The sequence below is a fragment of the Myodes glareolus genome, chromosome 4 (assembly GCF_982192425.1).
Source record: "Myodes glareolus chromosome 4, mMyoGla1.1, whole genome shotgun sequence".
Lineage (NCBI taxonomy): Eukaryota > Metazoa > Chordata > Mammalia > Rodentia > Cricetidae > Myodes > Myodes glareolus.
In genome coordinates, this window is record NC_142029.1 from 99,026,708 (window position 1) to 99,051,574 (window position 24,867).

The 24,867-nt window shown below is 42.2% G+C and overlaps 1 protein-coding gene across 1 annotated transcript; it reads left to right on the top strand.

Annotated features, from left to right (window-relative positions):
- Positions 1-42: 42 nt before the first annotated feature.
- Acad8 (acyl-CoA dehydrogenase family member 8) lies at positions 43-24,378 on the top strand. The gene is made up of 11 exons (XM_048458718.3): positions 43-203; positions 4,562-4,662; positions 14,293-14,462; positions 14,989-15,098; positions 15,471-15,547; positions 15,880-16,017; positions 20,213-20,348; positions 20,441-20,538; positions 21,065-21,217; positions 21,791-21,893; positions 23,640-24,378. Exons 1-11 carry the CDS (start codon positions 107-109, stop codon positions 23,690-23,692), a joined length of 1,236 nt encoding a protein of 411 aa, XP_048314675.1. The 5' UTR covers positions 43-106; the 3' UTR covers positions 23,693-24,378.
- The last annotated feature ends 489 nt before the right edge of the window (positions 24,379-24,867 follow it).

The following is a 24,867-nucleotide window of genomic DNA, read 5'->3' on the forward strand; positions in this document are numbered from 1 at the left end:
GGCTTGATGGACTACAACTCCCAGGGTGCCACGGGGAGGGTCACGAACTGCAAGTTCTGACCTGGGCAAGCTGGTCCAGGGACTCAGACTGGGAACAGCTGTGACGATGTTACGGTGTGGCTCCCGGCGCCTTGGCTGTCTGCGCGCTGCATTCCGGTCCCTGACTCAGACCGACCACCGGAGTGTCACCCTCTGCATCGATCGTAAGGCTTGCCTGGGCGAAGGGAGAACGGGACTTGGTGGGCATCTGTGCGTGCCCAGGTTTCTGACTGCTTGCTGGTTCTGGGCTTCGTCTTGACACATGCACCCGACCCCCTCTGTCCGGTTCTCGGATCCCTCGACGGACTCCTTTCGTCCTTAGACCCTGCCCTGTCCTGGGCCAGCTTCCCTCTCCCCCTACCAGTCTGGTCCTCCGAACTTGCTTCCTTCCATAACCCAGGATCTGCTCTCAGCACCAGCTCCGCGTGGTCCCTACCACCCGCTCTTAGTCTAGTCCAGTGCCCCCCAGCCCATACATAAAGGAAATTGTGACTATGGGTGGTTGAAATGGTAGCAAGAGAATCCCAAGGTAGCAAGAACGTAAGACTATGGGTGCTGGTCGAGAAAGCACTGCCCACATACGTGGATTTCATAATTTATAATCTGTGAGTAGAAAACACTTAGACTGTAGAAACTGCTGCAGGAAAAAGAAAGATTACCACATTGAGAAACCCTATTAGATATTACAAACTGATTATTTAGAAACCTGGCAGAAAACTTCAATATAACAGCGTGCGTTTGCCACCCACGCTGATCATGGAATACACAGCCAGTTTTTTGGGTTCTGTCAGTCACTTAAAATAACAAACAAAAAACCCAAACCACCTTTTTCTTCTGAAGCAATTTTAAAAATAATTTTTATTTACTTAAAATAAGTATCCATAGTTTATGGCAGCTTGGCCTTGACGATTGAGAAAAAAATCTATAAAGTACACGAAGGCATAGAAGACTGTTTTCTCTAGAAGACCAGAATCGCTTTTAAAGGCACTGCCCTATTTAGACAATAAATTCTCCCTGCTTGACCAAAGCTAGTAAGAGTTTGTCCCAGTAGCAAAGGAACAAAATGTGAGTTTTCCCGGTAGGTGGTGGTTTGACTTGAGCAACTAAGATTCTTTCACTCCTTTTAAAGAAAGTCCTAGAGTTAGGGACCTAGCTCCTTCAGTTTGCTTTTTAGAGTCAGGGTGTCACAATGACGCTCAGGCTGTTCTTGTGAATTTGCCACGTGGAATTCACGATCCTCTGTGACCGCACCAGTGCTGGGACTATAAACATGGCATTATGTTGGCTTTAATTTGCTATTTATTTACCACCTCCATTTTTTTTCTCTAAGCAATGTTTTCCTACTGTTGATCATTTCTGTTTCTGAAGTCAACTGTATTTGTTATATAAGAATATGTAGTTACATATTGCATTTACTTATATATAACTTATTTAGAACTACTCTCTTTAGTCAGAACGAAATTCTGAATTTCTAAGTCTCGGGTTACCTGAACTTGGCTTGTTTTAGGAAGTAGCCCTTTCTTCGGTCATATAATAAAGATTTATTAATATATATTAAAGCAGGATATTGTGGCTCATATCTGTAATATCAATACATCAGAAGCACGGGTGGAGGATTATCTCTAGACTGAGGCAGTCTCTGTAGCTTGGGCTACAGAGTTAGACTCCGTCTCAAAAACTCAAACCAAACACAACAAATAACGACAGACTTTATATGGAGCTGTTGCTAAAAGTAAAATTCTGCAGCTCTTCTTTATACCTTAATGTCTTTAAATTATTGCCATTTAAGTGTGTGTGTACATGTGTGTGTGAATGGGCCATATTCATCTTTGTAGCACCAGTATCGCTGCTCAGGTATTTGTTGGGTGCAAGGATATTGGTACTGTTGTTCAAACTTAGGGATTTGCTGTGGCTGACAAGTACCCGCTGCTGAAGTATGCCTCCGGCCCCATTTTGTTTTTTGTTGTTTAGTGAGTTTACTGCAACAGTTTTTTTTTTTTTTTCCCCTGCTAGTACCATGGGTTGGATCCAGGTACTAGGAGGAAAAAAAAAAAAAACAACATGCTAGGCAAGGCATTAGCACTCAGCTGTATTCTTCCTCCTTCTGCAGATAAGCGTTAAACTATGATCTATAGCAGCATTGTACAAGAAAGCATGAAAAAATGAAAAAAAATGGCCTGTCAATCAACCCCCCCCAAGAAAACCGTGACTTTTTTTTTTTTTTTTTTTTGTCCCATGCCATATTCCTAAGGGTGATACCCTCAGGTTTCTACTCTGGGTCTCTTAGGGAAGTGGTCTTTAGAATCCTGATAACTTTTAGTTTCTGAGTTCTGCCTCCCCACCCCATTTGATACAGGGTCTTATTTATAGTTCTGAGTATTCTGAAGCTCTCTATGTAGGTCCCGTGGGCCTCAGACTCACAGAGAGGCACCTGCCTTTGCCCCCTGGGTGTGGGATTAAAGGTGTGGACCACCATGCTTCACCTACCTTTTTACTAAGAGTGATGCCCACATCTTCCCCAAAGGAGCAGACTTTGCCGCCAACACTAATGTGCTATTGCAAGGACTGGGCATAGCTAGCAGGCTCCAAAGTAATTCATTGTCCAGAGTGGCTTGTACTTTTTCTTTAAGTGTACATCCATACCACCCCAGATGTCCCCATCTTAGGTATTCGTCAGTATCATAATGACCAAGGTTTTTTAGATGAAAGGCCTTCCCTTAAAACATAACGACAGAGTAACTGCGTGTCCTCCCCATCACAACACCCTCGGGTCTCTAAGTATAGGCATGTACTCACTTCTTCCTGTAGTTTCCATACCTGAGTCAGTTGTTCTTACAGTGGAAGAGAAAGGGGTATGAGCAGTGTAGGCCTGCGTGATCCGCTCCAGGTTGCTGGGTCTGCTTCCCTGCCCTGGCTCCTGGAATTTGTTCTGTCTTCGTTTCAAGTCTTAAAAGGTCACTGCTTTCCACTAGCGTTTTGTCTAAGTTCTTTGCTTTCAGTGTCTGCCCTGTCTCTGTTGAAATCTGCTTCATCTTAGAAAGGATGCAAAGTACTCTAGACTAGCTAGTTGGTAGACAGTCCTGCTTTCCAATTCAGTCCGACCTTGCTTACAAAATGTGGTCTTTGGGGATGAATGTAAGAGTCACATTCTGTGTTTCACCGCTACGGGGCCAGGTTATTTATATCAGTGTCTCTCTGTTTCCTCTGATGAGATGCCTTTACAGGGTAGCCTTTGTAAGTTTTATGAGTTCCTAGAAAATGTCCCCATTCATCTATCGTACTTGTCTATCATCCTCACTTTTCCAATTCTCCTAAGATCCATTTATCTCAGTCAAAAAAATAAAGCAGTTACCCGCAGTCCTATCACTAGTGGCTAGGATGGGAAACTTCCTCTCTTAAGAGTTCAACTTCTCTGTTGGGGATTTAATTGTATTTCAGCCTAAGAAAGCTATATATTTTTTTTTAAAAAAATCAGTGTTATCCACAAGTTGTATGGCCATATTATTCCATCGCTTCCTTAGCTGGAAGCACGCCAAAGTACACAGATTATGATTTCTCAATTTGATGTTGTAAGATGAGTGTGCTGGTTAAAAACAGTGGCTGCTGCCAGATAGGCAGAGATTGTGTGGGAACTTTTTCAAGGTATTTATGCGGAAAAGCCGGGGCAGCCCATCAGAAGACATGCCATTTGAGGGATTCTGTGTTTCTTTAGTAATGCTGAGCTTGAAAAGGGACATCAATGAGGCAACCCCTTGCTTTGGATTGTATCCCCAGCCCTTCATTTAAAGAAAGAGTGGATCTATGAGGAAGCGAAGATAAACAATTTTGAAAAGGCAGTTGACCCACTAGGAATGAGAGGAAGAATGGTGGGTCAGCAAGCTGACTTAGTGGAGTAATGGCACCTGCCGCCGAGTCCCAAAAGTTGTCCTGACCTCCACATGCCCCCGCACACATACGCTTTCACACACTGAATACAGGAATACAATCACACTTTAAAAGGAGTTCCAGTGGTGTTTCATGACCATGAAACATGATACATACATGTTTCATGCATGTATCTTTATGCATCCTGCTCTCTTACACGCTGATTTTTTTTTTTTTTTTTTTTTTGCATCTGGTTCTTCCTCACTGCTCTCCCCGAGGCCTCTACCTATTTGGGGCTATACTTTTATCTTCCTAACTGATGGAGGAAGAGATGTCTGGGAATGACCCTTAGGATAATGTGGGTGTGTTTAAGTGATGAAATTATCCCTTTTCCACCCGGGAAAGTAGTCATGATTCTAGCACTGGGTCCTGGATGCAGGATGATCACAAGTTTGAGGCCAGCCTAGACTAGAACAGGACACCCTATCTCAAAAGCAAAAACAATGAAACACATAATAGATCGCCTGTTCTCTTGCTGTTAAAGGATATGCCTAGGAAATCCAGTAGTAGGTCTGATGTCAGCTTTAGGCAGTCCTTGTCAGCGAAGCACTTCTCTCACCTCCATACTAGAATTGAATATGTCTGGTCCTGTTCACAGCTTCCGTGGGACTAAATGAAGAACAGAAAGGATTTCAGAAAGTGGCCTTTGACTTTGCTGCTCGGGAAATGGCTCCCAATATGGCGGAGTGGGATCAGAAGGTAGGAGTCCTCTTGTGGCTAGAAATTCCTGCAAATGCCTTGTGCAGTGATTTATCTCTCCCTCTTTGTAGTCCTAACTGCTCGTGTCCTCCTCTCACCAACCCTTACTGCAAGTGTGAAGTCTGATGGTCGGTGTGCTGGAGAGCTGGACAGCAACTTGATACACGCTGGGGTCATCAGAGAGGAGGAGCCTCTGTTACGGAAATGCCTCCATAAGGCTGTACCCAAACCTCTGGCTGTAGCCAAACCTATAGGGTGTTTTCTTTTTACATTTTTTATTGATATTTATTGAGCTCTACATTTTTCTCTGTTCCCCTTCCTGCCTCTCTCCTCCCCCCTACAATCCTCCCACAAGGTCCCCATGCTCCCAATTTACTCAGGAGATCTTGTCTTTTTCTACTTCCCATGTAGATTAGATCTATGTATGTCTCTGTGAGTGTCCACATTGTTGTGTAAGTTCTCTGGGATTGTGGTTTGTAGGCTGGCTTTCTTTGCTTTATGTTTAATAACTACCTATGAGTGAGTACATGTGATAACTGTCTTTCTGTGTCTGGGTTACTTCACTCATAATAATGTTTTCTAGCTCCATTGATTTCAAAATTCAAGATGTTGTTATTTTTTCTGCTGTGTAGTACTCCATTGTGAAAATATACCACATTTTCCTTATTCATTCTTTGGTCGAGGGACATTTAGGTTGTTTCCAGGTTCTGGCTATGACAAACAAGGCTGCTATGAACATATTTGAGTACATGTTCTTGTGGCACGATTAAGCCACAAGATATATTTGAGTCACAAGATATATATCCAAGTATATATTTGGATATATACCCAAAAGTGGTATTACTGGGTCTTGAGGAAGGTTGTTTCCTACTTTTCTGAGAAATAACCACACTGACATCCAAAGGGGTTGTACCAGCTTGCATTCCCACCAGCAATACAGAAGTGTTCCCTTTTCCCCACAGCCTGTCTGATGACTAAGGATGTTGAATATTTCCTTAGGTATCTTTCAGATATTTTAGATTCATCTGTTGAGAGTTCGCTGTTTAGGTCTGTACTCCATTTTTTTTTTAATTAGATTATGTGTTCTTTTGATCTCCAATTTCTTGAGTTTTTTTTTTTTTTGATATTTTAAATATCAGACCTCTGATGTGGGGTTAGTGAAGATCGTTTCCCATTCTGTAGGCTGTCATTTTGTTTTGTTAACCCTGTCCTTTGCCTTACAGAAGCTTTTCAGTTTCAGGAGATTCCATTTATTAATTGTTTCTCTCAGTGTCTGTGCTGCTGGGATTATATTCAGGAAGTGTTTCCCTGTGCCAATGCATTCAAAGGTACTTCCCACTTTCTCTTTTATAAGGTTCAGTGTGGATAGCTTTATGTTGAGGTTTTTGATCCATTTGGACTTGAGTATTGTGCATGGTGATAGATATGGGTTTATTTTCATTCTTCTATATGTTGATATCCAGTTATGCCAATACCACTTGTTAAGTATGTTTTCTTTTTTTCATTTAATATTTTTTGCTTCTTTATCAAATATCAGGTGTTCGAGGATGTGTGGATTGATATCCGGGTCTTCTGTTCAGTTACATTTGTCCTTCTGTCTGTTCTTATGCCAGTACCAGGCTGTTTTCAGTATGTAGCTCTGTAGTAGAGTTTGAAGTCAGGGATTGTGATGCCTCCAGAAGTTTTTTTTGTTGTACAGGATTGTTTTGGCTATCCTGGTTTTTTTGCTTTTCCATATGAAGTTGAGTACCGTTCTTTCGAGGTCTTTGAAGAATTTTGCTGGGATTTTGATAGGCATTGCGTTGACTCTGTAGATTGCTTTTGGTAAGATTGCCATTTTTACTATGTTATTTCTGTCTACCCAAGAGCAGAAAGTGGATATCTTTCCACTTTCTGGTGTCTTCTTCGATTTCTTTCTTCAAAGATTTAAAGTTCTTGTCATACAAGTTTTCCACTTGTTTAGCTAGAGTTACTCTGAGATATTTTATGCTATTTGTGGCTATTGTGAAGGGTATTGATTCTCTGATTTCTTCCCCAGCCCTTTTATCATCTGTGTACAAGAGGTCTAGTGATTTTTTTGAGTTAATCTTGTATCCTGCTACATTGCTAAAAGCGTTTATGAATTGTAGAAGTTCCTTGGTAGAATTTTTGGGATCACTTATGTAAACTATCATATCATCAGCAAACAGTGAGAATTTGACTTCTTCTTTTCCAATTTGTATCCTCCTTGATCTCCCTTTGCTATCTTATTGCTCTAGCTAGGACCCTAAGAACTATATTGAATAGATATGAAGAGAGTGAACAACCTTGTCTTGTTTCTGATTTCAGTGGAATTGCTGGGAGTTTCTCTCCATTTAGTTTGAAGTTGACTGTTGGCTTGCTGTGTATTGCCTTAATTATGTTTAGGTATGTTCCTTGTATCCCTGCTTTCTCTAAGACCTTTATCATAAAGGGATGTTGTATTTTGTCAAAAGCTTTTTCGGCATCTAATGAGATGATCATGTGGTTTTTATTTTTCAGCTTGTTTATATGATGGATTACGTTGAAAGATTTTCATGTTGAACCATCCCTGCATCTGTGGATGATGGTTCTGATGTGTTCTTGGTTTCAGTTTGCCAGTATTTTATTGAATATTTTTGCATCAATGTTCATGAGTGAGATTGGTCTGAAATTCTCTTTCTTAGTAATGTCTTTCTGTGGTTTGGGTATCAGGGTAATTGTAGCCTCATAAAAAAAGAGTTTGGCAATGTTCCTTCTGTTTCTATTGTGTGGAATAATTTGAGGAATATTGGTATTAGTTCTTTTTTGGAAGTTGTAGAATTTTGAGCTGAAACCATCTGGTTCTGGGCTTTTTTTGGTTGGGAGACTTTTGATGACTGTTTCTATTTCTTAAGAAGTTATAGGTCTGTTTAATTTGCTTATCTGGTCTTGATTTAATTTTAGTAAGTGATATTTATCCAGAAAGTTGTCCATTTCCTTTAAGTTTTCCAATTTTGCTATGTACAGATTTTCAAAATATGACCTGATGATCCTCTCTGTTTTTCCTCTGTGTCTATTGTTATGCCCCACTTTTCATTTCTGATTTTGTTAATTTGGATATTCTCTCTCTATCTGCCTTTTGGGTAGTTTGGATAAAGGTTTGTCTGTTTTGTTGATTTTTCTCAAAGAACCAACTCTTTGTCTCATTGATTCTTTGTATTGTTTCCTTTGTTTCTATTTTGTTGAGTTCAGCTCTCAATTTGATTATTTCCTGCCATCTAGTTCTCTTAGGTGAGTTTGCTTCTTTTTGTTCTAAAGTTTTCAAATGTTCTATTAATTCACTAGTGTGGGATTTTCCCACCTTCTTTATAGATGCAGGCATTTAGTGCTATGAACTTGCCTCTTAACACTGCTTTCATTGTGTCCCATAAATTTGGGTATGTTGTGTGGTCATTTTCATTAAATTTTAGGAAGTCTTTAATTTCCTCCTTTATTTCTTCCTTGGCCCATTGATTATTCAGGTGAACATTGTTTAATTTCCATGTGTTTGTGGGTTTTCTGGAATTAGTCTTGCTGTTGACTTCAGGTTTTAAACCATGGTGATCTGATAAGGTACATTGGGTTATTCCAGTTTTTTTTTTTGTATTTGTTGAGGTTTGTTTTGTTACTGAGTATGTGAGCAATTTTTGAGAATTGTCTAGGAGGTACTGAGAAGAAGGTATATTCTTTTCTGGTTGGTTGGAATATTCTATAGATGTCCGTTAAGTCTATTTGGTTATAACATCTGTTCTCTTATTCCTCTGTTCATCTTTTGTCTGATTGACCTCTCCAGTGGTGAGAGGGGAGTGTTGAAGTCTCCTACTATTAGTGTGTGGGGTTTAATGTATGATTTAAGCTTTAGAAGTGTTTCTTTGACATATGAAGGTCCCCTTGTATTTGGGGCATAGATGTTTAGTATTTTAATTTCCTCTTGATAGATTTTTCCTGTGACTAATATGAAACGACCTTCTTTGTCTCTTTTGACTGATTTTAGCTTGAAATCTAATTTGTTAGGTATTAGGATAGCACACCCGCTTGTTTCTTAGTTTGTTTCTTAGGTCCATTTGATTGGTATATTTTTTTCCCAACCCTTTATTCTGAGACAATGTCTGTCTTTGAGGTTGAGATGTGTTTCTTGTATGCAGATGGATTCTGTTTTCATATCCAATCTGTTAGCCTGTGCCTTTTTATAGGCGAGTTGAGTACATTTACATTAAGAGGTATGAATAACCAGTGGTTGCTATTTCCTGTTCATTTAGTTTTCATTGTTGGTGATGTTAATTTGTGAGGTTTTTTTCTTCTTTGGGATTTGCTGTTATGAGATCATCGATTGTCTGTGTTTTTTGTTGGTGTAGCCATTTTCCTTAGGTTGAAGTTTTCCTTCTAGTATTTTGTGTAGGGCTGGGTTTGTGGCTAGGTATTGGTGAAATCTAAATTTTTCATGGAATATCTTGTTTTGTCCTTCTATAGTGATTGGCAGTTTTGCTGGGTATATTAGTCTGGGCTGGCATCCATGATCTCTTAATGTCTGCATAATGCTTGCCCATGACCTTCTGGATTTCATGGTCTCCAATAAGAAGTCAGGTGTAATTCTGATAGGTCTACCTTTATATGTTACTTGGCCTTTTTCCTTTACAGCTCTTAATATTTTTTCTTTACTGTGTATGTTTAATGTTTTGATTATTATGTGGCGAGAGGACTCTTTTTTTTTTTTTGATCCAGTCTATTTGGTGTTCTGTAAGCTTCTTGTATCCTCATAGACATATCTTTCATTAGGTAGGGAAAGTTTTCTTCTATGATTTTGCTAAATAAATTTTTTGTGCCTCTGAGTTGAACTTCTTCCCTTTCTTCTATACCTATTATTCTAAGATTTGGCCTTTTCATGGTGTCCCATATTTCATGGATATTTTGTGAGATTTAATGTTGTCTTTAACTGGTGACTCTATTTCCTCTATTGTATCTTCAGTGCTTGAGATTTTTTCTTCCATTTCTTGTATTCTGCTGTTCATGCTTGTGTTTGTGGTTTTTGATCTTTTTCTCATAATTTCTGTTTCTATAATTCCTTCAGCTTGTGTTTTCTTTATTGTTTCTATTTGGGTTTTCAAATCCTGGATAGTTTCCTTTATATGTTTGATTTCTTTTTTTTTTAACTTCATTTAACTTTATTTCATGCATATTGGTATAATGATGTCAGATTCTCTTGAACTAGATTTACAGACAGCTGTGAGCTGCCATGTGGGTGCTGGGAATTGAACCTAGGTCCTCTGGAGGAGCAGTCAGTGCTCTTAACCACTGAGCCATCTCACCAGCCCCCTATGTTTGATTTCTTTTTCTTGGTTTTCTTTAAGTGATTTGCTGATATCTTCCAATTTTTTTTTTTTTTTTGCCTTTTCCTCCATTTCTTTAAGGGAATTTCTCATTTCCTCTTTAAGAATTTCAAACATTCTCTTGAAGTTATTTTTTAGGTCATTTTCTTCTGGTTCATCCATATTTGGTTGTTCAGGTCTTGCTGTTGTAGGGTCTTTAGGTTTTACTGATATTGTGTTGCTCTTTGTGGTATAGCGTGTGATCTTACCTTTTCTACTCATCTTTCCCTCTAATAGGTATTGTTGGGGCTGTCTGAGATTCTGTTGAATAATCTTCTAGGTGCCAGTGAATTCAAAGCTCAGATGGTTCTTCCTCATGGTACAGTCAGTGTCACAGTTCTAGTCACCCCATTGGTTACTCCATGTTCCTGGATTTAGCTCAGAGCTCCTGTGCTTTGCTCTGGTCCCTTGGAGTTTGCTGTCTCAGGCCTACTTTGGCTTAGGTTGCTGGCTTTGATCTGTTTCTGTAAATCCTGGTCTGGATCCCCTCCTGCAGAAGTCCCTGGCTTGGAGTTGGACCTGTTCTGGTGGAGATCACTGACTCTGGATTTGTCGCTGGCTCAATCCTTATCCGCCATTATTCTGGGACTGGGTTGGCTACCAGGACTGGATTTGCTCCTGGCTTCTGCTCCTGGTGGAGTTTATTTTCCCAGGCCCTCTCTGTCCTAGGTGACTCTTTCAGTCCCACTCCTGTGGAATGTGTTGCCCAAGGTGGAGTTCCTTGCCTCAGGGAGACTTTGGCCTAGCTGGCTTTGTCCTGTGTCCATAAATCCTGGTCTGGATTCCCTCCTGCAGAAGTCCCTGGGCGGGAGTTGGGCCTGGAAAGGTTTCTGGTTCCAGGCTCGGGTATGCCAGAACCTACAGACAACCTGCTTACTTCCTCAGAGGTCCCAGACACGTGCTCGAACCTACAGATGTTCCAGGTTCCTGCCGATTCCCTTTGATGTCCCAGACCAATGCCTGAACCCACATAGGTTTTGGCTTAGGCCTACTCTTTCTGAGGTCCTAGACTCACGCCTGGCCCCGCCAAGATCTCTGGTTCCTGCCTATTCCCTTGTAGGACCCAGGTTCACTCATGCCCAGACTGTCAGAGGTCCTGGCTCAGGCCTAGTTCCTGGGAGGTCCTAGACTCATGCCCAGACCCACCAGGGTATTGGTTTAGGTCTACTCCCTTGACGGTCCTAGATTCACATCCGGACCCTCAGCAGTCTCTTGTTCTGACTCAGGTGTTTTCTTAATTAGTGATTGATGTAGGAGGACCAGCCCATGTAGATGGTTCCACTTCTGGATAGGTGGTCCTGGGTTCCATAAGAAATCAGGCTGATACAATTGAAGCAGAAAGAACATTGCCAGACTCTTTACTAGGCTGCAATTATCCTGGTACCCAAACCACACAATGATATTACTAAGAAAGAGAACTACAGACCAATCTCACTCATGAACATCGATACAAAAATACTCAATAAAATACTGGCAAACGTAATCCAAAAGCACATCAGAAAAATCATCCACCAAGATAAGTTTGCTTCATCCCAGAGATACAGGGATGGTTCAACATGAAAATCTATCAACGTATAAACAAACTGAAATTAAAAAAAAACAAAAAACACATGATTATCTCATTCTGTGTTGTAAAAGCCATTGACAACATCCCTTCATGATCAAGGCCTTGGACAAAGCAGGATTCAAGAAACATACCTAAACATAATAAAGGCAATATACAGCAAGCCAACAGCCAACATCAGACTAAATGGAGAGAAACCCAAAGCAATCCCACTGAAATCAGGAACAAGACAATGTTATTGTCTACTGCTAGAGCAATAAGAGAACAAAAGGAGATCAAGGGAATACAAATCAGAAAAGAAGTCAAACTCTCACTATTTGCTGGTGATATGATAGCATACATAAACGACCCCAAAAATTCTACTAAGGAACTTCTAAAACTCAGAAACATCTTCAGTGATATAGCAGGATACACGATTAACTCAAAAAAAAAATCAGTAGTAAGCCTTTGCATGGATGATAAATGGGCAGACAAAGAAATTGGAGAATCAATATCCTTCACAATAGCCACAAACAGCATAAAATATCTCAGAGTAATTCTAACCAAACAAATGAACAAGAACTTTAAATCTTTGAAGAAAGAAATTGAAGAAGACACCAGAAAATGGAAAGATCACCCATGTTCTTGGGTAGGTAGAATAAACATAGTAAAGATGGCAGTCTTACCAAAAAACAATCTACAGATTCAATACAATGCCCAGCAAAATTCTTCACAGACCTTGAAAGAGTAACACTCAGCTTCATATGGAAAAACAAAAAACCCAAGATAGCCAAAACAATCCTATAATGTAAAGGAACTTGTGGAGGCATTATAATCCCTGACTTCAAACTCTACTACAGAGCTACAGTACCGAAAGCAGCCTGGTATTGGCATAAAAACAGACAGGAGGACCAATGGAACTGAATCAAAGACCTGGCTATCAATCCACGCACCTACAAACACCTGATTTTTGACAAAGAAACAAACAAAAAAAATCAAATGGAAAAAAGAAAGCATATTCAACAAATGGTGCTGGCATAACTGGATATCAGCATGTAGAAGAATGAAAATAGATCCATATGTATCACTATGCACAAAACTCGAATCCAAATGGATCAAAGCCCTCAACATAAAACCAGCCACACTGAACCTTATAGAAGAGAAAGTGGGAAGTACACTTGAATGCATTGGCACAGGAGATCACTTCCTAAGTATAACCCCAGTAGCACAGACACTGAGAGAAACAATTAATAAATGGGACCTCCTGAAACTGAAAAGCTTCTGTAAAGCAAAGGACACGGTCTACAAGACAAGAATGACAGCCTACAAAATGGGAAAACATCTTCACCAACCCCACAATGGACAGAGGATTGATCTCTAAATAATCCAATAAAGAATGGGGTACAGACCTAAACAGAGAATTCTCAACAGATGAATCTAGAATGGCTGAAAGACACTTAAGGAAATGCTCAACATTCTTAGCCATCAGAGAAATGCAAATCAAAACAACTCTGAGATTTCTTCTTACACCTGTAAGAATGGCCAAGATCAAAAACACTGATGACAGCTTGTGCTAGAGAGGATGTGGAGTAAAGGGAACACTTCTGCATTGCTGGTGGGAATGCAAACTGGCACAGCCCCTTTGGATATCAGTATGGTGATCTTTCAGAAAATTAGGAAACAACCTTCCTCAAGACCCAGCAATACCACTTTTGGATATATAACCAAAGAATGCTCAGTCGTACCACAGGGACATGTGCTCAGCTATGTTCATAGCCGCTTTGTCATAGCCAGAACCTGGAAACAACCTAAATGCCCCTCAACCGAAGAATAAAGAAAATGTGGTACATTTTCACAATGGAGTACTACACAGCAGAAAAAAATATGACATCTTGAAATACATGGACAAATGGATGGATCTAGAAAATATCATATTGAGTGAGATAATCCAGACCCAGAAAGACAAATATGTGCTCACTCATAAGTGGCTTTTAGACATAAAGAAAAATCAGCTTACAATTCACAATCCCAGAGAACCTAGATAACAATGAGGACCCTAAGAGAGACATACATGGATCTAACCTACATGGGAAGTAGAAAAAGACAAGATCTCCTGAGTAAATTGGGATCGTGGGAACCATGGGAGAGTGTAAAAGGGGAGCTAGGAGGAAAGGAGGGGAGTGGAGAAAAATATATAGCTTAATTAAAAAAAAAATGAAAAAAAACAGGCTAAGCAAGCCAATAAGTAGTACCCCTCCATTGGCTCTGTTTGGTTCCTGCCACCTGCCCTGCTTGAGTTCCTGCCCTCACTGCTTTTGATGACGAACTGTTGCGTGGAAGTATGTGTGAAATAAACCCTCTCCTTCCCAAGTTGCTTTTGATCGTTGTGTTTTATCACAGCAATAGTAACCCTGACTAGAACAGTAGAGACTTTTCCTAGAAGTCGTCCCAGACATTATGTAGAATGTCCCTTGTCATTCTTAATTTATCAAAGATTTAGACACACATAAAATCAAAAGAGTTCTATTGAAAAATATTTGGAGAACATGTTAACTGAGACCACTATAAAATAACAAGGGTATTTGAAGTCAGGAGAATTCCTATAATCTCCCAGATGCAAACATCCTCATCCCTCCATTGTCCCCTCTAGAAGAAAATCTGTCTCAGAACCAGTCCCTTACTGCCTTGCTCTCTTTTCTATAGGAGCTGTTCCCTGTGGATATGATGCGGAAGGCAGCACAGCTGGGTTTTGCGGGGGTCTACGTCCAAACAGACGTGGGTGGGTCTGGACTGTCCCGCCTCGATGCTTCTGTCATCTTTGAAGCATTGGCCACAGGCTGCACCAGCACCACTGCCTATATGAGCATCCACAAGTGAGTGTCCACACCCAAAAGCATGGTGGAGGGCTCGACTCACGCAGGCTGGTACGAAAACCTGAGACTCAGGAGAAAAAGATGAATCGTGTTGGGTTGATTGTACTTGAGAAACTGGACTGTTACTGGTACACAGTAGGTCTGCAGCTGGCTGCTGGGTTGGTTCTGTTGTCTTCTATATTAGAACTTAGGGGATCAGTCCTGCTGACCTCCCAAGTCCCAGTTTTGGTACCAGCAGACTTCTCCAAACGTCCAGTAATTTGAGAAATAATAGGAAGTACATTGATCTCTGGTTTTTAGGACTCATTAATCTGAGAAACATCTGGGCCTCAGGTATAAGTATTCCAGTAATGATTTTAAATCAGTCCCTTTCTTTCAAGTTGAATCTTCTCATTTGTCTCTTTTCCTCTCCCACACGCTCCTGCTTTCATTCTGCTTTGTGGCCCTTTGTTTCTTTTCCCGCCCCACCCTTCTCCGCCTAATTCTTTTTTCTGTCTTTATTTCTGTCGATGCCTTTTCTTGTCAGCATGTGTGCCTGGATGATTGATAGCTTTGGAAATGAGGAACAGAGGCACAAATTTTGCCCACCGCTCTGTACCATGGAGAAGTTTGCTTCCTACTGCCTCACTGAACCAGGTGCGTTCATCCTCCCTGCAAGTGACACCTAGCAAGGAGAGAAGTGGAGCCTGCGTGTTCAGTGAGCAACTTCGGCCGTCGGCACATAGTCCGCTTATCAAGCATTTGCTTGTGGAGTAGTATATAGGTCCCTGGGACCGTTAGGTCAGACTTCCTCCTGGCTTCACACCACTGCTAACTGGTTTAGTAGGGAGACAGTGAACTACTGTACAAGCAGTTTTTACCCAGTGTGGACGATTCTTTGGCCATGGGATTTTAAGCTAGTGCATGATGACCTATCTGAGGAAGATTTCTAGGATGCGGAACTGTGCTCAGCTGCTTTGACATCGCTGGCTGACGCCCCTGTTTGTTCCCTTTTGGTCCCTACTTCAGGAAGTGGGAGTGATGCTGCATCTATTCTAACCTCAGCCAAACGACAAGGAGATCATTACATCCTCAACGGTTCCAAGGTAAGAGCATGCGTTCCCAGGGCAACCAGGGGCTGTTCCCGCATACGCCTTCATAGCCCTCGAACCCTTGGAGTCTGAATTAGCATTCCCACACATGGTTACATGCTGGGGCGAGACTCTCACTGTTATCTTTCATGTTCCGATTCTACACAACGGCACGCATTTTTGTCGTTAGATTCTTAGAAACTAAATCCCCGATTCTGTAGGCACTGCCAAAGTCGTTCACCTTTTACCCCATTCTGTGCATTACGCCTTTGTTCTGTCTCAGGAGTGGTCCAGTGGTTTTCCCCGATGTCAGGCTCAGAACTCATGCACCCCCTCTCCACCCACAGGCCTTTATCAGTGGGGGTGGTGAGTCAGACATCTATGTGGTCATGTGCCGGACTGGAGGATCAGGCCCCAAAGGCATCTCCTGCATAGTCGTTGAGAAGGGAACCCCTGGCCTTAGCTTTGGCAAGAAGGAGAAGAAGGTGAGTGGCTACTCAATTGTAAGCAATCCAACGAGTCTCTGCTATCTGTTAGACCAACTCCTGCCTCTTTCATGGAATAGGTAGCAGATCGGTTGTTGCTAAAGAAGCACACACCTGGGAAAGGACAAACTTTGCCATCTAGTTTCATACGCTGCTACTACTGTTTAGATTCTCTTTTTTTCCTGTGTCCACTTTTGCTCTGTATTTTTGTCTCTCTTTCTGTACTGTATGTTTATGTCCTTGTATTGAGGGGAGTTGATGTTGGATGGCTTCCTCACTTGTTCTCCACCTTATTTTTTGGTCAGGGTCTCCTTTAATTAGATTTAATTACCTTACTCTTCTTGTTGTTTGGCACGGTCTTACTGTGTAGCCCTGGCTCTTCTGTCTGTGAGGACAAGGCTGGTCTCAGACACCCCGAGGTCTACCTCCCTTTGCCCTCATGCCTGACCAGACAGCGTCTCCTAATGAACCTGGAACTTACCTCTTCAGTGACACTGGCTGGCCAGTAAACGCCAGGGATCCTCCTGTCACCACCTTGCGAGCTGCACCCGGCTTCCCTTGTGGGTACTGAGGATTGAACTCAGATTCCCATCTGCGCAGCCAGCGCCTTACCAATTGAGCCATCTCCTCAGTCCTTATCCTGTCTTTCTTACTCAGCTTCCATCACACTTTGTTATCCCAGAAAGAGATAGTTACAAAAGTCCGGATGCTTGTCAGAAGTCTCAGGACACTTCTCTTCTCTAAGCAAAAATAAAATACTCATTGACAGGGAGAGGCTGTAGGTGTTTCAGCCATCTAAGAACTTGTTTCCGTAAGTGCATCGAAAAATAAGATATTCCTAGGACTAAGAAATCCCATGTGCAGGCCCCGAGCAGGAAACTTGTGGTACTCTAATTGCTGATAAGATAGAACTCACTGAGTTTTTCTTTAGGACAGATTGATCAAAAGTTGTCCTTGGATTAGGACTTTTGGAGATAAGACAGGTATGAAATGACTAGTACACTCCCTGTTTCTACACAAGGCTTCCAGATCTTTCTTCAGCTCTTAACAACTACCAAGAGATTAGATATAGATAGGTTTTAGTGCCTCCGTAGCATAACAGGTTATTAGATGCCTAAGGTGTTCAAAGCTATGTTGTCTCCTGGGGTGATACGGAATCTTTTGTACTGAGTCTTTTTCTGTTCCACCAGTCAGCTCTCCAATAATGACATGGAGACTTATTATTACTTATGAAAGCTTGGTTTATAGCTTAGGCTTGTTTCTAACTAGCTCTTATAACTATGTTCTATCACATGGTGTTACCTTTCTCCCATCTTGCACATCCTGTTTCCTCTTCATGTCTCCTGGCATCCCTGAGTGTCTATATTCTTTTTCTTCTTTTCTCACCCTGGAAATCCTGCCTGTGCTTCCTGTTCAGCTTTTTATTACACCAATAACAGCAATACATCTTCACACGGTGTACAAATATCCCACAGTGATCCTTAGCCATTCCTCGCCCTGTTTGGACTTATCTGTATGGAATCTACAGCTGGGCATGGTGGTGCACACATGATTCCAGCATTCGGAAGTCTGGGCCAGTAAGATCGCAAGTACTAGGCCAGCCCAGGGTACGTGTGATACACACATCCCGAAATTGTAACAATACAAATAGTTGCCTAATTTCAGAAGCAAAAAAGCATTTTGGTGTGTATGGGTGGGATTGCAGTGAGCAAGATAGGGGCTGGAGTCTTTTAGTTAGCATTACTTAATATTGATGAGTGTTTTTAACCTTCTATGTATTATAGGAGGGTAATTATATTACTTTATCTTGGATTTAGTTATTAAGAGGCTTTATATGGAAGAATGAGTTTGTCACTTGACTTCTTCATGACCTTTGTTTCCTACATAAAAGCACAAAGTTGAAAGTTTGTAGGTCCTCTTAGCAAAGTCCTGTTCCAATGATTCATGTGTAAATAAAAAGATTGCACTGCTTCATCCCCGTTAGCTCCTCATCAGGGTACCCAGAAACTCAAGGGAACCTCAGGCTCAGCAAGGCAACTCATGAACACCATCAACCATACACAATATCTGAGCTTCCCCCCTTCCTGGAAAACATAGCTTTTGCATCATTTCCTGGCATAAAAACTTGTAGCCAGGCATGGTGGTGCCTGCCTTCAAACCTAGCACTTGGGACAGGGGCAGGAGGAACAGGAGTTGAAGGCAATTCTTCACTACATAGCAAGTTTGAGGGCAATCTGGGCTCCATGAGATCCAGTCTCAGAGAACCAAAGCTGAACAAATTGGATCAGAAGTTGTCCTCTTTTAAGCTCCTGTAGTCTCTACCCAAAGTCTGAAATGGGTTAATTTAAGGTAGAAGAGCAAGGTCGAGTATTCAGCCCATACTGTATTCCATACAGGTAAGTTCATACCACCCTGTATGATGGCTCCCTCTGTCTTTCATCTCCTCAAACGGAATACAGACCTCTGAGAGCAAGAATGCATGTGAACATTTTGACCTTAAGAAAGTCTTGTCTCTAAGGAAGCAAACTATGAATAGCTGCCGCTCCTCACACCTGTGAGATCTTTAGTGTAAGAAGGATGCACCTTCATGGCTCCGTGGGGAAAAATGCCTGCCACACAAGCAAGAAGTCCTCAGCTTACATCCCCAGTGCCCATGCAAGGAGCCAGGTGTTGCTGCACACACATCTGCCAGGGGTGTGTGTGTGGAAATGGAGGAACACTGGCAGATTCCCGTAGCTCCCTGGCCAGGCAGTCTAGTCAACCCATGTGCTTGAGTCAGTAAGAGACCCAGTCTCGGGGAGAAAAAGAGGAACGTGAGAGGCCTCTGAATGGGAATGGCCCCATGGGCTCCTACATCTGAGTCCTGGTCAGCAGCTGGCAGAACTGCTTGGGAAGGATTAGGGGATGTGGCCTTGTGGGTGGAGGTGTGTCACTAGAGGTTGGCTCAAAGGTCCTAAAAGTCGTTCCTAGTTAGCGGTCTCTCTGCCTCGTACCTTTGGACCAGAATGTAAGTTCATGACTGTCATAGACTCTAACTCCTCTGGAACTGTGAGCCCCACATTAAATGTTTTTTTTTTATAAGTTGTCTTAGTCATGGTGACTCCTCACAGCAAAAGAAAAATACCATGACAACCACTGGACGGCAGACATGATAACAGTGAAAGTAAGATAGCAGAAGGGAAGAAAAGTAAAAAGCCCCAAGGCAAAAGGTAAATAAAAAGAAACAGGTTAAGTTAAAAGAGCTAGCCAGACATGAGCCTGTGTAAGTCGAGCATTCAAAACTAATAATAAGTCTCCATGTCATGACTTGGGAGGTGGCTGGTGGACCAGGTAGATCTGCGACAGAGGCTGCATTTCAAGTGTTCTGAAGTTTTTCTGGACTTACATCTGACATATCCAGTAATGTTCTTGTAAGACATTTTTCTTGGAGAAACAAAACAAAAAACTTATATTTGTGGCATTTGCTAATTCAGTGGCTGTTTTCAAACCACCACAGTCAGATCATAGAATGCCAAGTTAGAAAAAGGAGTGGAATTGGCTAACTCGAGTTGCCCGTACATTACCGAGTCTCACTGCAGCTAAACGTTAGATCAGGGCTCTCCAGTACACCGCATGTCATTTATCTTGTCTGCTTACAGCACTAGGCCTTTGAAAGGAGAAGTGTGCTCATTGTTCACAGCCTTTCAAAGTAAACTTTCCGTGCTTGCTTTGTGTGCTCACATATACTAAAAGTAAACTTTTCCAAATAATCTCTCTTAGAAGTTGTACTCATAGAGACACTAAAACTGAGGATGGATCTGGTCCTGATCCTGCAGGAAGTGAGAAGTATTTGTAGATAGATTACGCAAAGTAGATTTGTGTAATATGTTGCACCGTGTTAGCCAGGCAGGTGACTCACACCTAATAATCCGGGCCCTTGGAACCTGATGCAGGAAGAACACACTACAGGTCAGCCTGGACTACAGAGTAAAAAAAGGACCATGTTAAAAAATAAACAAAACTCTGCTTACCTGAAATAAGCATCTTTCTAAGTGTTGATAAACCTTCACATCTGAGCTTTTTTTCTCTATTTGATGTTCTTATGGGCTTAAGTGCCAGGGTGCTGGCATCCATACGTTACAGGCTTCTGTCCACAGGGAAGGCATCCCTGCTTGGGGAATTGTTGGGCAGCCACCCAGACCCTGATTTTTGCCAGGTGGGGTGGAACTCACAGCCAACCCGAGCAGTGATCTTCGAAGACTGTGCTGTCCCTGTGGCCAACAGAATTGGGAGCGAGGGGCAGGGCTTTCTCATCGCCATGAAAGGACTGAACGGCGGAAGGATCAATGTTGGTGAGGCCAGAAAGGAGTTGGGGAAGGAGGGCAAGGGCCGAGGCTGGCACTGGCATTCAGGCTCAGATGAAGTCCTTACTCCTCCCCTCCAGCATCCTGCTCTCTTGGGGCTGCTCATGCTTCAATTCTCCTTACCCAAGAGCACCTCAAGGTCCGGAAGCAGTTTGGAGCGCCTCTAGCCAGAAACCAGGTAAGACAGCTAGGTTCTACATTCATGCTCTGTTGAGATCTTCCCTTGGGCCCCCATTCTTGGCAGAATTGGGTGGGACTGATATTCCATGAAGAACTTTACGCTGTTTTAATCAGAATGTATGTTGTACATTTACCTGTGTCTTTTTTTCAAGAGTGAACAAAGCAGGCGTCTTTAGAAGTGACAAGAGACTTTGATGTGCTTAGAAAAGGCACCAAATTTGAGATATCTATGCTTATGTGTGTGTTGGGGGGGGGTATGGATGTGTGCCTGCATGCAATTGTATGCAGGTCATAGTGTGGATGTAGAGGTCAGGGGATAAGTTTCAGGTGTTGGTTCTCTCCTGCCACCCACGGGATCACCTTGGGGTAGAACTAGATTGTTACATTGGTGAATGTATATGTATCTCTACTTGCTGAGCCAGCTTGCCAGCTCAAGCTGTCTTATCAGTGGTTCTAGATTAAATCCCAGATGACCTGTCTAAACCCATGTGGCCTTTTTGGTTCATTCTCTGCTGTGGCTGCAGTACCTGCAATTCCAGTTAGCAGACATGGCCACCAGGCTGGTTGCCTCTCGGATGATGATCCGCAGGGCAGCAGTGGCTTTGCAGGAGGAGCGGGAAGACGCAGTGGTCCTGTGCTCCATGGCCAAGCTCTTTGCTACAGAGGAATGCTTTACTGTAAGTGACAAGTCTTCCGGCCTTTCTGGCAGAGACAGGAAGAGCTGTTCTGCTTAGGAACTTTGAGAGGAATGAGTCATCTATAGAACCCTCGCCTCCTAAGGCACTGAAGGAATCACTTTGGGGCTTAAGGATACAAATGAATTTGTGAACGACCTGCAGTGGAGCTCTCCCTGCTGCCCTTGTGGCCTTCTCCATGACATTAATGCGTCAATAAGACTCTGCTTTCGGGTATGTTCTTGGTGAGGCACGGAGCTGTTTCCACGCTGAGACTATATTGTCACTAGGTGGCGCCTGAACTTCCTATAATCAGTCAGTCCTAGGGGTTGTAGGCAGCTTTGCCTCCAGAACAGCCTGAAGAAGAAAGGCATATGTTTGTGCCTTGTTTGACTGGTTCAGTAGGAGGATGGCCTTTGTGTCTGACCATTTAGAATGTGGAGCTTCTCCTGGGCCCCGTTCATACTCTCGTCCATTTATAGCAGACTGCCAGACTGAGGTTCGGAGTGGGGAGGGGAGCCAAGTACTCCACAGGCTTCCTGGGACCAAAGACATCTCTTCCCTGTCTCCCAGCAGATCTGTAACCAGGCTGTGCAGATGCATGGGGGTTATGGCTACCTGAAGGATTATGCTGTCCAACAGTATATGAGGGACGCCAGGGTCCACCAAATCCTAGAAGGTAAAACTTTGCAGAGTTATTCTCCTGCTACGCTTTCCCCAACCTGTCTCCGTACTTCTGAGCTGGGATCCTGCCAGGCCCTCTGTCTTTTTCTCAGTTCTTCCTTTCCTCAACCCTTCTCTGAAATTGGTCTGCTGCTACATCAGAAAACACTCCAAGCTGGGAGCCAGGAGATGCTGCTTTATGCTCATGAGTGAAGCTTCACTCCACTTCTTTTTGTAGATGTCAAAGAAGGTTCAAACCAAACTAGTGTGTGAGCGGTCTTGGAAAGTGCCCTGGTGATTATTTTGTACTGTTGTAAAAGACTTGGACCTCAGGGATCCTGAACTTCCAAACAGTAGTGTGGCAGCCACATTATCTAAATGTTATCCATGTCAGTATTGTTAGTAGTGTTTAGTAAAGTTACTAGCATGTGGCTTTTATCTTCAGACATTTGTTGGGCCTGATTAACAGCTCACACAGTTGCCCGGAAGTAGCATCGCTCTGTCCCGGCTAGTGTAGGCAGCCAGAGCTGTTACAGGATTGCGGACGTGTGGGATGGAAGCTTCTCTTGTGCTTCTTCGTGAAACAGTGTAGGGGTACTTTATTGGGGTCACAGAAGTCTGTAAGGATTTGCTTCCCTGCCTTCAAAGTGTTCATGTCGTAGCTGAGTGGGCACCATAATCTCCTTCTCGAGGACTTATAAGTAGGCTGCTGGGTCCCACCCTCAGAGTTTCTGCTCCAGTGGGCCAAGTGAAGGCTGTGGTCACTGGTGTGGAAACAGACTGAGCCCCACTGTCCCTGTCTGAGTTCTGATCCTACATGACTGCTTTTATCCGATCTGGAGCTCTGACCTTGATTTGCCTCAGGCTCTTACTCTGAAATTAAACTTCCAGAGGTTTTTTTTTTAAGGAAAATGTCACCCTTTTGCAAGGAAGTTTGGATTTGGCTTTCTTTGAGATTGTGTGATTATTGGTTCTGCAAGGGTTTTACTTTGTATTTTGTTTATACTGATGATCACTATCAAAAATAAAGTGGGCTATTAATTCCCCCCTTCAAGGTAAATGTTTTATCTTATGCTTTAGTTTTCTGGTTACAAAAGATATATGTATTATTGAGTCTATAAAATATACAAAAAGTAAAAGAAAAAATGACTCCTAGTTCTACATCTAGGAGATATTTATATTTTGTTGTTAAATTCTTTGAACTTTTTTCTATCCTTTTGCAAGTATGATTAAATTTTAAAAATTAGAGTTATGCTATTTTTCTTTACTTGTTTACTACAGTCATTTTTGTCATAAGGAGAGGTGTTTTAAAATGTCAGTATTATCCCACTGAGCCATCAAGATGGCTCGTTGGTAAAGGTACCCACTGTCTAACCTGAGGACCTGAATTTGAACCCCAGGACCCACATGTCATGTACATTGTCCTCTAACCTTCACATACACACCATAGCATGGACACACACACACTTGCACACACAATAAATACATGTAATTTTAAAAAATCACTGGGTATGTTGTTGTAGACCTATAATTCTAACACTGGTGAGGGCAGGAAGGTCAGAAGCTGAAGGTCATCCTCAACTATATATCTGGTTCAAGGACAGCCTGTGCTACTTTAGACCCAGTCTCAAACCAAACAACAGCAAATGTAAATACTGTTTCTTACACTGTCATTGTTTTGTAATTACAAAAGAAACAATAATTACAGTTTAAAGTCATGGCTACCCTCTTCCTACTGAACCCTTCATTGTTCCTTTTGCAGGTAGCAATGAAGTAATGAGGATACTGATCTCTCGGAGCCTGCTTCAGGACTAGCTCCCCAGCTGGAGACTCCAGCCTGGAGTTCATGTGCAGCCACAATCAGTGTTGAGTGCTCCTACAGGCCGTTCAGTTGCTAACGGATCCTGCTATACATTGAAGGGCCGTGCTCGTCTGTTAGAGGACCTGAACGCTCAGCAGCAATGCTGGCTCTGAGTGTGATAGGAACAGGGTTGTCAGTAGAGCAGAAAGGGCCCTGAGGAGCCATACCAGAAGATCTGCCACCCTGCTTTCCTCGTTCTGGGAAGAAGCAGTCAGCACTGTGGCTTGGATCCACATGATGTACGTTTTATTAATTCTTGACCTAGGGTCTGGGTACTTCAGTGAAGCGTTTCCTGATTGCAGAGGCAGTGTGGGAGGCAAGGGCAGCGGACAGCCTGTCTCTTTCTGTTCTCTGTTCTGCACTGACAGTGTCTCAGGACAGCAATCCTGAACTCAGATCATGATGAAATGAATTATCTGGGAACCTACTGCTAAGCTATGAATTGGGGTGCACACTCCTACCACGTAATAAATGTCAAGGACTAAGGTTATTTGGAACATTTGGATTTTTATATGGGCTTTTATTTCCTCTTTGGGGGCTGCTTATTTTTTAAATACTTTTATTAGTACTTTGGTAAATAAAATCTACCTCTTTTCTCTGTCCTTCAACTATAAATTAAAACTATACTTGATTCAGTATATATTTGATTCAATATTCCATTGGATTGGGGATAATTGTATATTTGATTCAGTATTTAATTGGATTTTGGAATAATTAGGAATCTCTCCTAAGGCAGTTTGTCTTTTAAAAAGTACATCTTTTAATGCAAACAGCATTATTCGTCATATATGAAAGTCTTAAGTATTACTCAATGATTAGGACTTTGGTGAAAGCCCTGCTACATTATTTAATTCATCTTTTGATATTTAGAAAAGAAAAATGTCCAATATATTGTGTTAAACACAAGCCACTGATTATAGAAAAAGTTGTATGTCTGTAGTTATAATAGACATTTGCTTTTCTGAAGACTTACTCTGTCTCAACTTGTCTTGTACATGGAGTGCAAGGTGTGATTCAAAGTTGAAAATGAGATTCTGCTGTCCACAGTTGGACTTAACAACAGCTGGATATAATGCTTGGGCACAGTGTCATACAGATGGAATAGCCTGGGAAGAAGGCAGAAAGAGGT

Coding starts and splice junctions, on each gene's coding strand:
- Acad8 (XM_048458718.3), top strand. CDS start 107: ATGTTACGGTGTGGCTCCCGGCGCCTTGGCTGTCTGCGCGCTGCATTC. Junction 21,218..21,790: donor CTACAGAGGAATGCTTTACT/GTAAGTGACAAG, acceptor GTCTCCCAGCAG/ATCTGTAACCAGGCTGTGCA. Junction 21,894..23,639: donor GGTCCACCAAATCCTAGAAG/GTAAAACTTTGC, acceptor TTCCTTTTGCAG/GTAGCAATGAAGTAATGAGG.